Source organism: Populus nigra, chromosome 15 (assembly GCF_951802175.1).
Source record: "Populus nigra chromosome 15, ddPopNigr1.1, whole genome shotgun sequence".
Lineage (NCBI taxonomy): Eukaryota > Viridiplantae > Streptophyta > Magnoliopsida > Malpighiales > Salicaceae > Populus > Populus nigra.
This window is the reverse complement of record NC_084866.1, coordinates 478704-490943: the sequence shown is the minus strand read 5'-3', so window position 1 is coordinate 490943 and position 12240 is coordinate 478704. Positions and strand designations below refer to the sequence as shown.

General features: G+C 32.9%; 2 protein-coding genes and 1 long non-coding RNA gene across 6 annotated transcripts; 2 read left to right on the top strand and 1 right to left on the bottom strand.

Annotated features, from left to right (window-relative positions):
* The first annotated feature begins 614 nt into the window (after positions 1-614).
* On the top strand, positions 615-3809 carry LOC133673655 (uncharacterized). 4 transcript variants are annotated; one of them, XM_062094495.1, is made up of 4 exons: positions 615-818; positions 1806-2727; positions 3284-3320; positions 3499-3809. In XM_062094495.1, exons 2-3 carry the CDS (start codon positions 1829-1831, stop codon positions 3318-3320), a joined length of 936 nt encoding a protein of 311 aa, XP_061950479.1. In that variant the 5' UTR covers positions 615-818; positions 1806-1828; the 3' UTR covers positions 3499-3809. The 4 variants fall into 4 exon arrangements, with proteins under 4 accessions (XP_061950479.1, XP_061950480.1, XP_061950477.1 ...); XM_062094496.1 differs by having other exon boundaries at positions 3496-3809; XM_062094493.1 differs by having other exon boundaries at positions 3284-3357.
* A 1172-nt stretch (positions 3810-4981) lies between these two features.
* Positions 4982-7621, bottom strand: LOC133674246 (cytoplasmic 60S subunit biogenesis factor REI1 homolog 1-like). Its single transcript, XM_062095276.1, has 5 exons — positions 7414-7621; positions 6187-6765; positions 5925-6094; positions 5507-5725; positions 4982-5339 (listed from the first exon to the last, which is right to left on the bottom strand). Exons 1-5 carry the CDS (start codon positions 7516-7518, stop codon positions 5183-5185), a joined length of 1230 nt encoding a protein of 409 aa, XP_061951260.1. The 5' UTR covers positions 7519-7621; the 3' UTR covers positions 4982-5182.
* A 2171-nt stretch (positions 7622-9792) lies between these two features.
* On the top strand, positions 9793-11699 carry LOC133673801 (uncharacterized). The gene is made up of 3 exons (XR_009835064.1): positions 9793-9894; positions 10861-10940; positions 11534-11699. It is a non-coding gene; the product is annotated as an uncharacterized LOC133673801 (long non-coding RNA).
* Positions 11700-12240: the final 541 nt, after the last annotated feature.

The following is a 12240-nucleotide window of genomic DNA, read 5'->3' as shown; positions in this document are numbered from 1 at the left end:
ATATAAAAAAATAGATTGATCTTCCTTACTGGCAACTTAAGATGTTGTCTTGGGTTTTCTAGCGGGTTTTATAATTATATTATCATCAATATAGATTAAAATTAATCACCTTCTCTGTTTATTTTATTTATTTAAGTTGTTATTAAATCTGGTCAAAGTTATAATTATAGATTGTATGAGTTAATATAAGTTGACTATGATTAATCTAAAAACTTTTAATAATTAATTGTAATCTTTTTATTTTCTTCAAAAAAAAAACAAGTTATCATTTATTTTATGATTTTGCAAACAGAATTAAAAGAAAAAAAACGATGTTTAAGTACTCTTGATTTTGTTATTGATCTAATTTTAGATAAACAATTCACTCTCATTTCTTTCCCACAATTACCTCTATCTCATTGCAAAATATTAAATAATAACTTGTCATTAAGGAAATCTCATGACAATTAAGAATGTGTTTACGAATGATTTTGCTTCTAAGATCAAAGAATAAAAAAGATAATGCATTATTTATGCAAGAGTAAGGTCAATGCATGGAAAAGGGTAATTACGTCAATGGATGTTCTTGACCTTATAAGCAATTTCTTTTTAGTTTAAAAACAGAAAGACTGGAAATTAAAAATAAAAAAGGCAAGTACATGAATTGAAAATAAAAATAAAAAAAAGGGCTTTCCCCTTCATTCACACAGAGAGGCAGACACAAGTGAAGAAAGAAGAGAAGAGAGGACCTACGTACTTCGAAAACTGACTTCTCTAATCTCTTTGGTCTTTCTCGCATCTGGGTTTTTCATTTCAGTCCCAAAGTTTCTGTCTTTAAGGTCTGAATACTTCAAATTTTCTTTTTCTTTTTGATCACTTATTTTCCTGTCTTTTTCTTTTTTTGGGTTTTAGTGGTTTTAAGTTTTGGTTGAGCAGCTGGGTTTTTTTTATATTTTTAGGGGGGGGGGGGCATGGTTCTGGATTTTGTGGGTTTTTTTTTGCTTTATTATTGATGATTTTGATGACTATTAGTTGAATGTTTTTTTGTTATTGTTTTTCTGTTGACTCTTGATTTTGAATTGATTAATTTGCTTCTCTATTTGTTAATATTCATTTTTTGTTGAGCAAAATTAGGGTGAATGATCTGATTGGTTTTGGGGGTTTTGATTGTTAGTGGAATTGTAAGGATTGTTTGATTGATTGATCAGCTTTGATGGTTATTTAAGTTAGATTCTAGTACATGCTCTTGCTACTAAGTATTAATTGTTTGATTCAATGGAATTTTCCTGAGAGTTTTGAGACATTTACAGCGAATGAAGATTCCGATAGTTTCTCATGTGTGATAGATAGATCAATTTGTTGTGATGATAACAATAGAGGTGTATTCACCGGTGTGGTTTCTTGAATTTTAGTTTCTTGTCTAAAGGGTATACTGCAGGATGGAATTAAGTTGACTTGGTTCAATTGGTACTTATAAAATATTTAGAAAATATAAGGCTGAAGTGGGAATTTGTTGCTGGAAATGGAAGGGTAAGTGATGGAGGTGACAACTCATTTGCCTAATTTGCATACAATAATATTGTCATCAAAGGATCAAAGCAACTTGTGACTTTCAGGTTTTCCTTGATATGTCTCCACTTAACTCCATCGTCTGTTTATTCTTCAATGTGCAGCTTTCTGCATTTTCATGCTGTGCTAGATTAGGGTTTTTCCATCTGTTTTTTTCTGTTCGAGCTTAGCTAGCACTATACTTGGTAGTTGCTATATTCGCCTTTTTTCAGTTTGTTTGCTGTCTATGTTTCTGAGTTTTCTTAATGTCCTTGTAGATTGTCGTTTGGAGGTGTTGATCATGGCCTTTAAGCCTTATTTTCAAAGAGGTCACCGTGCCAATTGTATCAACATCGAAGATATTCAGTTGAATACAAATTGGGAAGATGTGATTTGTCCAATATGCTTGGATTTCCCTCACAATTGTGTTCTCCTCCAATGCTCATCTTATCATAAAGGGTGCCGACCATTTGTGTGTGATACTGACCACTTGCATTCAAATTGTCTGGATCGTTTTAAAAATGCCAGTGGTATGCCATCCCTTTCAACATCTGATTCAACTCCTTTGACAAATACTCAGCCAACAGTAGCTGATAACAATTGCAAACTAGCTTGTCCGTTGTGTAGAGGTGAAGTTACTGGGTGGGTTGTTGTTGATAGGGCTCGTTTAGATTTGGATGAGAAAAAGCGTTGTTGTGCAGAAGAACAATGTACATTCATAGGAACATATTTTGAACTACATGAACATGCTCAAGTAGAACACCCACATGCTCGCCCTTCAAAAATTGACCCTGCTCGGCAGCTTGATTGGGAAAATTTTCAGCAGTCATCTGAGATAATAGATGTTTTGAGCACCATACATTCAGAAGTGCCACGTGGAGTTGTCCTAGGAGACTATGTGATTGAGTATGGGGATGATGATACTGGAGATGAGTTTGAGGACTTCCCTAGGGTCAAGGGCAACTGGTGGACTTCTTGTATCTTGTATAAGGTTTTTGATAACTTCAGAAACTCGAGAAATAGAAGAAGGGCAAGAGTAGTTGATACAAGGAGAGGAAGTCGCCGCTCAAGTTATGATACTTCGAATTCTGATGAGGGCTCTGTGGCATCTGTCGACTTTGCAGAATACAGATTAGATGAGACTGATGATGAGTTTGCAAGTTCAAGCGTACCCTCTAGGGGTAGTTCTGGTCATCGCAGGTCAATAAAGCTACCTTTTCTCTTACATTTTGGCACCTTTTTTATGTTTGATTGAACTTGGAGTTAAAGTTTTTTCTTTATAATTATCTGCACTATTTTCTTGGTGGGCATTGGGCACAGAAAATTTTCGCATAATTGTTACCATACAGGGACTGACATACAAATGCACAAGCAACAGATAAGTGGAAATTCTGGTTACCTTTGATTTTTCAGGATGTGCATTTACTGATCTGCATGCACATCTGACGGTCACTGAGTACAAATAATTTGAGAGCAGAATAAATGCACTCTTCAACCATTTTTGATACTTTAATCCACCTTTTTTTAATATGATAGAACTGGTTTCTGCTGTCATGGGTAGTTCTCTTACTGTGTGCAGTACTTCCCTGTGTGCACCAGAAGATTTTGAACAAGGTTATGATAGGTTTGAGGTGTATCTGTGTTAGATGCCATGCATGTAAAACTAGCTTATATAAATTGGCCTGTTAGAAATTGCTGGTTCTGTTAACTTTACATCCTTCCTATAATTTATGCTTGCTGTTCCTATATCTCACAGATCTCGAAGACACCACTCCCGCTTCTTTGACAGTTAGGTATGGACTTGCTCATGGATCAAGCTTTGACAATCAAGTAGGTTTATTTTGCTGTAGAAAGGTCCAGCTTTTCCAATTTAATAGTGCACAATTATATTTATAGTGTTATATCCTCCGTCTCATCTCATTGGTATATTTAGTAATATGCTTACTAGTCCCCTTGTATTGTGGTTAGCAGTGGCCTTAGTACAAGTGAAGCAAAGGATCGAAAGCAAAATGCTAGTGATTCTGCAGATAATTTTGGTTTCATCCGAAGCTCATCTTGTTGTATATGTAATTAGATTTGCTCAATGGACATGAATTTTTGTATTTGCCATTTCCAGGTATGGTGACTCCATTTTTTCTTTTTAATTTGAGATTGATTATTAATTTGCTTTAATAGGACTTTGGGTGTCTTAACTGTATATTATTTTCTGATATTGCTACCTTACAAACTCTATGATCGTCTCAACTTCTGACCAACATAAATACGAAGCATATTTTCTGGCAGTTTATCTTGGCTGTATTTATTAGAGATCCATTAGTTATCTGTGCATCTCAAATGCATTTATGTTATTAGTCCATATGCATGGAATTGTGTGCTGGTTACATGGATATTTTTATTTTGTTAGTTTGATGGTGAGTTTATGCGTCAACTAAACTAAAAGCTCGTTTTGCATTGCTGTTTGTATCAAAAAGCATCATTTTTTTTTATGTTTTTTCATACAAAAACAGTTTGAAACGCTACTGAAACGGGCACACTGCTGATCATCTACAAGCGATCTTAACAGTGCCCTCTTCACATCATCTTTAGGGTACTCTGGTACTCGAATTATCTCGGGTTCTGGCTTGGCTCAATGTTCGAACTTAGAAAGTTAAAGGATCAGACCTTCTTGACCACCATGTCTATCCTTTGGTTAAATAAATGTGTTCATAACTTCATATATCCACTGAGCGGGATCACATTGGTGTCCCTGCTGATGGTATCTGCTTGCTGAGAACCATTTTTACCGTAAAATGGAGAGCTGAAGAGCTTAGTGCCATTTTTATGCATTCCTTAATTAGTCTCCAAAAAAAAGGCGTCTTCAGTCCATGTAGTATTATTCTGTTTATAATTCATGAAAAGGACTGCACCAATTCTGCCATTAGTATATTCCGGCATTTAGAGATGCTGTCTAAGAGTGTGTTTTTCTTTGTAGTCATGCTGTATTTTAAAAAAAAAAACTGAATTTTTTTTTTGTTTTAAATTAATTGTTTTTTTTACATATTTTTAAATCGTTTTAATATGTTAATATTAAAAATAAATTTTAAAAAAATAAAAAATATTATTTTAAAATATTTTTATAAAAAAATATTTTAAAAAATAATCGGTATAACATTACAAAAAAATCAACAATTTCAAAATCTGCTAAAAGTGATTAATTCCAAAATCAGTCAAAAGTCAATAATTTCAACTTTTACAGGGAGAAATGGGCTTTTGCCACGTATCAGAATTTAACTCGATTCAGATGGATTTGGATATTTAACCTTTTTCAATGGGTAATTGACGATTCAACTAATAGATTATTGTTAAACCTGATCTAGTTATATAAACCTGAAATATATGTATTATTTTTATATTTTATGTTAAATAATAAGTAAATAATGGATATCTAAAATCCAATACATATGATATGACAAGATATCTAAATTCCTTACCTAATATAAATATAATAAAATCCCAATCCATAAATGATCATTGCCATCCTTACTTTGCAAGCTCTAAAACGATGCTCAATTCCTCCAGCTTTCATGTTAAATGCAGCTTATATTGTGAACTGGAGAACTATCCACATAGCTAACACTTAAACCAGAACAAGAAGAAGATGAGGACATGCCATGAACTAATACAGGACGTTCTTCGGCAAGTCCCAAATAACGTTATTCTTCATGCTAATCTTGGTGCGCATGGCCTCAGCTGATCGATTCACTTGATTCATGACTTTCATCCTCACCATTTGCTCTCTTGACTGCACAGTTGCCAGCCCCATGCTCCGGTATCTGAAAATTGGATCAAAAGTTAGACAAAATACCACCGCTTCTCAATTTATTTGATTTCCTAGAATTTACTTGGGTAAAAGGGGAAGAGAGCAATTTCATTTCATTCCAAACTGTCTCCTCTTATTATCTCAATCATATTTTCTGAAAAACATGGATTGAAAGAATACCTGGAGGCAAGTGCAGCAGTTATGGCCATATCATTTGCAGGCGATGGACGTGGCTTCTGGCGGTAGTAGCGCAAATATTCTCGAGAACCAAGAGTTTTGGATGATACTTTATTAGCAGATCTTGTGGTTATAATCAGCTCTGAATCACCACTACCAAGTGCTGCGATGTTGGCAGTGTCCCCCAATGCAACAAGTTGTTTACCATCCTCATCCACGTAGCTGCAACCAGGGAAACAAAATCAAAGGGGCGAATTGAACGGATAAACATTATGGAACATAATTAAAGATGGCAAATTAAAAGAAATAGCTAGAAGCCAAGCATTGAACGATATAACTCTCCTTGTGATTGTAGTATCATAAAAGAAGAGATTTCATAAGAGCTTAGCTGGCATTCCATCATAATGAGCATTTTACAAACCTGCTACTATAGTCATAGAAGTCTTCTAACTCAGCTTCCTCATCCTCATCGCCATCACCGTAATGTACTTTGCAGTGACTTTTAGCTTCCATATGCTTCCTAACTGCTTCCAAGCTGTTGAAAGATTGACGCTTGTCATTGCAGTACATACACATGTAATCCCTCTTCACCTGGAGAGGAAAAAGTAAGTAAATACGGACTACAAGTATAAAATAATATAAAAATACTACACAAATAGAGAACATGGTACGTAATCCAGTACCTTGAGGCCAAGATATGTAAGAAGACCCTTTGGATCCTTCAAATACTCGGCATCAGGAATAAAGAACCCATGCTGCTTATGCATGTGAGCCATGCAACTTTCTATGTTATCATGCTCTTGATCGCACATGAGGCAACAGGATGGATCCAAAAACTCATCATCTTCTTCATCCTCAACTATATCAACAAGAGAGGCCATCTCATTTACATTCAAACCAGTCAAAGACTTAGTGGCCTCAGCAACCAGCTCTTCATCTGAACCAACTTCTTCCCACTCATCCTCAGTACTCTCTTCACTTTCTCCAGCATCTGCCTCCCATTGCACAGCACGCTTATTCACCTCACGACGAGGAAGCTGTTTAATCACAGTATTCTCCTCTTCTTGGTTTGTTCCTTGAGAAGCTCGCAGTATATGGCTCCTTGATTTAAGGTGCTGATCATGAGCTTTGGAACTTTGATATCCCTTGTTGCATAGAACACAACTATAAAGCATAGAGATTTCATTCTTCTCTTTCTCTTTAGCAATTGCAGACTGTCTAGCCACAAACAATGCTTCAGTCACTCCCGGAACACCAGCAACCTGAATTTTAACAACAGACCCAGAAATATTAAAAAGTTAAGAACTTGTCGTGAATTATTGAGGCTAAACAACACAATTTTGGCTCATATTGATATGCTGAGCACTTGCAGAACACCAAGAACCTAAGTTTCAACAAAATTCCAAAAAATAGTAAAACGTTAAGAACCTGTAATGAATTTTTAAAACCAAACCATATCATTAATCCTCTTACTGATATCACCTAAGAACAATAGCTAAAGTCCGTAATTTGATATCCAACTGCGCAATAAATGTTGATTCTTTTGCCAAAGCAATTTATAGCGGCTTTCATATGTATTGTTATTCCTAAACAAAGCCCACTTTCTACACTTCCAAAGTATTTCTTAATATCAAAACTTGGCTAGTTTAATCTCAATTAACCCACAAAATCATGCCACTGTAGAGCTAAAAGTCATCATCATTGTCAATAGTAATAATGAACACAAAACCAAATCATTCACTCAATTACAATTAACTGAAAAAACACAACACAGCAATTGTCATTACAGAAACCTCAAATTCTCCAACTTTATAAACATTGTCTCCTCAAAAAAAAAAACAAAAAACAGTGATGCAATAATCTCCAACTAGCCTCTAAACCAAGCAAAGAAAACAACAAAAAGAACACACCTTGCGTTTAAGATTGTAACGGTGCCATTCAGACTTGTAATGGAGTTTTTGTTCAGCATCATCATTGAATTCTTTATTACAAGCGTTACAAGTTAGTCCTGGCATTTTCCTTCCTGTTTTGAGTTTTCTACGATTTATCTGGTTCGATTTCTTTATTTCGCTCTCGTTTTTTATAATAGAAAGTTTGAGTCAGCGAGGCGGTGGGGTTCTTGCACGACACGAGTCGTTAATTACGTAAGCGCCTGCGTCTTTGGAAGGTTATTGGAATTTCGTATGGGTCGGCGACCCAACCCGTTTAGTTGCATGTTTTCTTGACCATGTGCTTCCGACATATTTTTATTTTTATTACACTCTATACTATCGCATCGTGAATGTCTTGATTTTACCTTTGGAGGCCAGACTTGGGTTTAGGGTAGGAAGGGTTTTTTACTGGGAATTATTAATAATTGCACTAAAGAAGAGTGTGAATTGGTATTTTTACATTTTTGTCTACAACATAATTACTAAATGACCATTAGAAGAAAAAAACTATTCCTTAGTTTCACGGGCTTTTCATCTTTATTTTTATACAACTCAATTACTTAAATGTCCCTTGAGAATAATATTCCTTAACTATGGATGCAGGGGCACTTTAGATATTTTGCTATGTTTTTTTTATAATTATCATGTGGGGTTAAGGGTAATTGAGTCTTTCAATACATATAAACTATTATTTTAATTCAAAATTGGTTGGTGTGTGCTAGAAACACGCCAGTAAGTGAACGTTATCCGAGCTCTCCAAGTGACGCATGTGTCACCCAGATAGCATCAAACGTCCCTCTTCCAAATTATATACAATGCGCCTCACCTCCTCCTTCATGGTAACGAGGCATGTGTTTGCATCCGGAACTCAGCGAAGCTCCGATAACAAGTTTTCCCTCTTTCCCTCTTTCCTCTAACCCTTCCTAGAAAAACATGTTGGCCATTGCAAAAAATAAAAAATAAAAAAGTCTGGCTATTTGTTTATTGTATTAAATTAAATATTTATTCTTTTGATTGCAATGTATTTGGTTTTGAATCATTTATTGGGTTAATTTTATTTTTTAATTTTATCCATTGATACTTGATTTTTATTTTAGATTTGGTATTTATTCTTTTAATTGCAATGTATTTGGTTTTTTAATCATTTATTGAGCTTTTTTTAATTCCATAACTTTACACTTGATTTTTATATTAGATTTGGTTTTTTATCTTTTCATTGTGATGTATTTGATCTTAAATTCTTTATTGAATTAATTTATCTTTCAATTTCATCTATCGATATTTTCATCCCAATCTCATGTCGAGGGTGGCGGGTTAGTTAAGTTAACTCAAGTTGACTCAAAAAAATTTTCTTAATTTTTTTTATAATTTTATCATTTTGCATTAATTATTTCCTCTTAAGCTTTGTCATTTTTAAACTTTTTTTTTGCTTGGTTATTCCAAGAGCGGGTTGGTAAAGTGAACTCGAGTTGATTCAAAGTTTTTTTTATATTGAACTTTATTTTTTCTTCTTTTGAATTTTTTTTTATTCTGATCTCATATCACGGGTTATGAATTCATCAAGTTATCGTAGGTTACTCGAATTTTTTTATTCAATATTATATATGTATATATATTTATTTATTTATTTTCATATTTAATATTAGATTATCATGCCTTGAACTTTACAATTTTTTTTTTCAAGTTTTTTCGATCTCAAGTTATATTTTAATTAATTTAACTATCTTATATTATCACCTCTAAATATCATTTTCAAAAGTTTGGCCTGCCTGTGAGGTAGCACGGCAACCTGTATGGTAAACACTCTAAAAAAATTTAGCTTTTCCGCGTAAACAGTAAATTACTTTGATATATTTTTGAAGTTTTTTTTGTAGCAGTTCAGTTACATGTCCTCAGCCGGTTAAGGTATATGTGGAGTTGATGCAGGTCTCGAATTTAAATCCTACTGCTAGCAATATTTCTTTCCCCGAGACAAGAGCCTACTGCCTAGGCCTCCATGCTTGCCCCTCCACTGTAGCTTTTCAATTTTAAACAGTAAATTACTGTTTAAGGTATATAAACAGTAAATTTTAAGCCATATTTCTTAAAAAAATTGAAAATATTCAAACTAAGAAAAAATATTCTTAAAAAAATTGAAAATCTTAAAACTAAAAAGGAATATAGTTCATGTATATTATGAAAAAAAAATTATATTATTGTAATGTTTTGAATATAAAGACATAGGAAAAGGCTAGAAAGCCCTTGAATGCTTAGATGTAGGAATAAATTAAATGAGGGGTATAGTAGTAATTGAATAAAGAGATGATAAATATAAATAGGAAGTAAAAAAAAAAAAAGGAAAGAGGGATCTGAATTTTGAGAGAGAACCGGCAGGAGAGAAAGGGAGAAAGAAGAAGAAGAAGAAGAGAAAATAAGGGAAAATAAGAGAAAAGGAAGAGATTGGAAGAAATAAGTTTAAAGGTAAGATTTAGGCTGTTAAATGTATAAATATGTGTTAATTAAGCTTTAATTTTGGTTTTGATAAATGTTAGGGTTTTGAAAATTTGTGTTTTGAGTTAATTGATGAATTAAGTTGAATATTATGGGTTGATTGTTGTGGATATTTGATTATTTGGTTGATTTTGAGAGATTGAATTGAAAGATGATCATTTTGAGTTATGAATTGTGTAAATGGTGAATGTTGAGTTAGAAATTTGGCAAGAACAGTAGGTAACCTGTGCGAATTCTGAGTTGGAGGTTGAAGATGATGAAAATTCAATTTGATCCCTCAATTTTGGAAAATTACAGTTTAGTCCCCAAACTTTGGAAAATTTGCAGAATGGTCCCTGGAGCCTATTCCGAGATTCTGAACAGAATAACATATGAATTATGGACAGAATTACTGTATAGATAAGAGAATTTAACACTTTCAATTTGGTCTTCCAATTTGATAAAAATTACAATTTGACCCTAAAAATTTGGTAAAATTCCAGAATGGTCCCTGGAGTATAATGAGATGATCTGGACAGAAATGAGGATGAATTATGGACATAATTTCAGTATATTCATGGATTTATGATAAATTTTAGTTTGGTCCTCCAATTTGACAAATGCTGCAATTTAACCCTTAAGGATATGATAAATTCTAGATTAGTTCCTAGCTGTAATATTACCTTTTTCAGATTGGTTTGATGAATAATTGAGGGTTATTTAGTGAATTATTACCAATTTTATTAATTGTTTTATTATGGATTAGATTTCGGGAAAATCGTTAAATGTTGGGTTTTTAGGAAAGATAACTAGTTAGTTTAAAAACATTTAGGGTTATGGAATACACCCTTAGATAAGTGTATTAAATAGGTTATATATATATATATATATATATATATATATATATATATATATATTCTTTTGAGTCATTCTTAAATATGTCTCCTTTATATTCAGATAATCCTGATATTCTACCGGCGGGACGTCAGTAGGATTTTCTTCGATATCAGCTTTGAGTTTTGTTGCTTTCGAGTCAGGTGAGTGGATAATTTTCCATATGCATGAGAAATATTATAAATATTTGATTTGTTAATATGAATTGGATCATGCTTCTTGATAATATATATGTTAATTATTATCCTTGTTTTGATAAAGTATGATCAATTATTGAATCTGAATTCTTGATATGAACCAACATATATTTTGAATTGACTTCTGAATTGATAGCTCCTCATTTGATTGATGTCATGAGTTGAGCTTTGAGATATGAATATGTTTGTTAGATTATGATTATGAACCTATGGTATGTCAGTCAGAATACCCATGTTAACAGGGTAGTGTTAGTCTTTGTGCACATCGTATCTGAACCCTAGTTGGTCGGGGGAGTCACCAACCTGTGTGGACTGATCATCCCACAGTACGGAGCCTCATGCTCATTGTATTTTGATTTTCTGACGAGTTTTACCATATGATCTTCTTGTTATGGCCAATTTGAGAAACCTTTCTATAAGAACCTAGAGCCATACTTGTATATATATTTCTCATTGATGTATTACCTCGTGTGTGTATATTGAATGTTATCTACTCACTGAGTTGTTGAACTCACCATCTCATTATTTATCCTTTTCAGGCTTATAGCTTGATAGCAGGTCATTTTGTTGGACCTTCAGAACCTGCTTTTTGGTTGTACTTTGTACCTTTCCTTTATGTTTAGTTAGTGCTTCAAAACTCTGAACTTATATAAACTCTTGTATTAAGACAATTCAATTATATTATGAAGTTGATTTTGTTATTAATGATGCGTTGAACTTTGATTGAGTTAGGATAAGTTTGTGTGTAAGTTTGGGTTCGCATAGGTATGGAATCTTGGAGGGGAACCTTGCCTATGTGCCGGTCATGAATCCGGGACTCGGGTCGTGACAATTATTCTTTTAAAAGTGTGGTTGTGATTGCTTTTCAAAATACTTTTTACTTAAAAATGTATTAAAATGATATTTTTTTATTTTTTTAAAATTATTTTTAATATGAGTGCATCAAAATGATTTGAAAACACTAAAAAAATATTAATTTAAAATAAAAAAATATTTTTTTAAATTTTTTCAAAAACACTTTTAAAACGTTAAAACAAATAGAACTCAATGATAAACACATAGTTCATTAATATTTATACATAAATATACCTATGGTGCTTTTTAAATTTTAAAAATTAATTCAGCAATAAAAAAGTTATTTTATTCTTTATATAAAATCACAAAAAAATCATTTTCTAATTTTATTTACTTGGCACAATTATCTATTAAACTTATAAAATCACTACTTAATTTAAAAGAATAATAA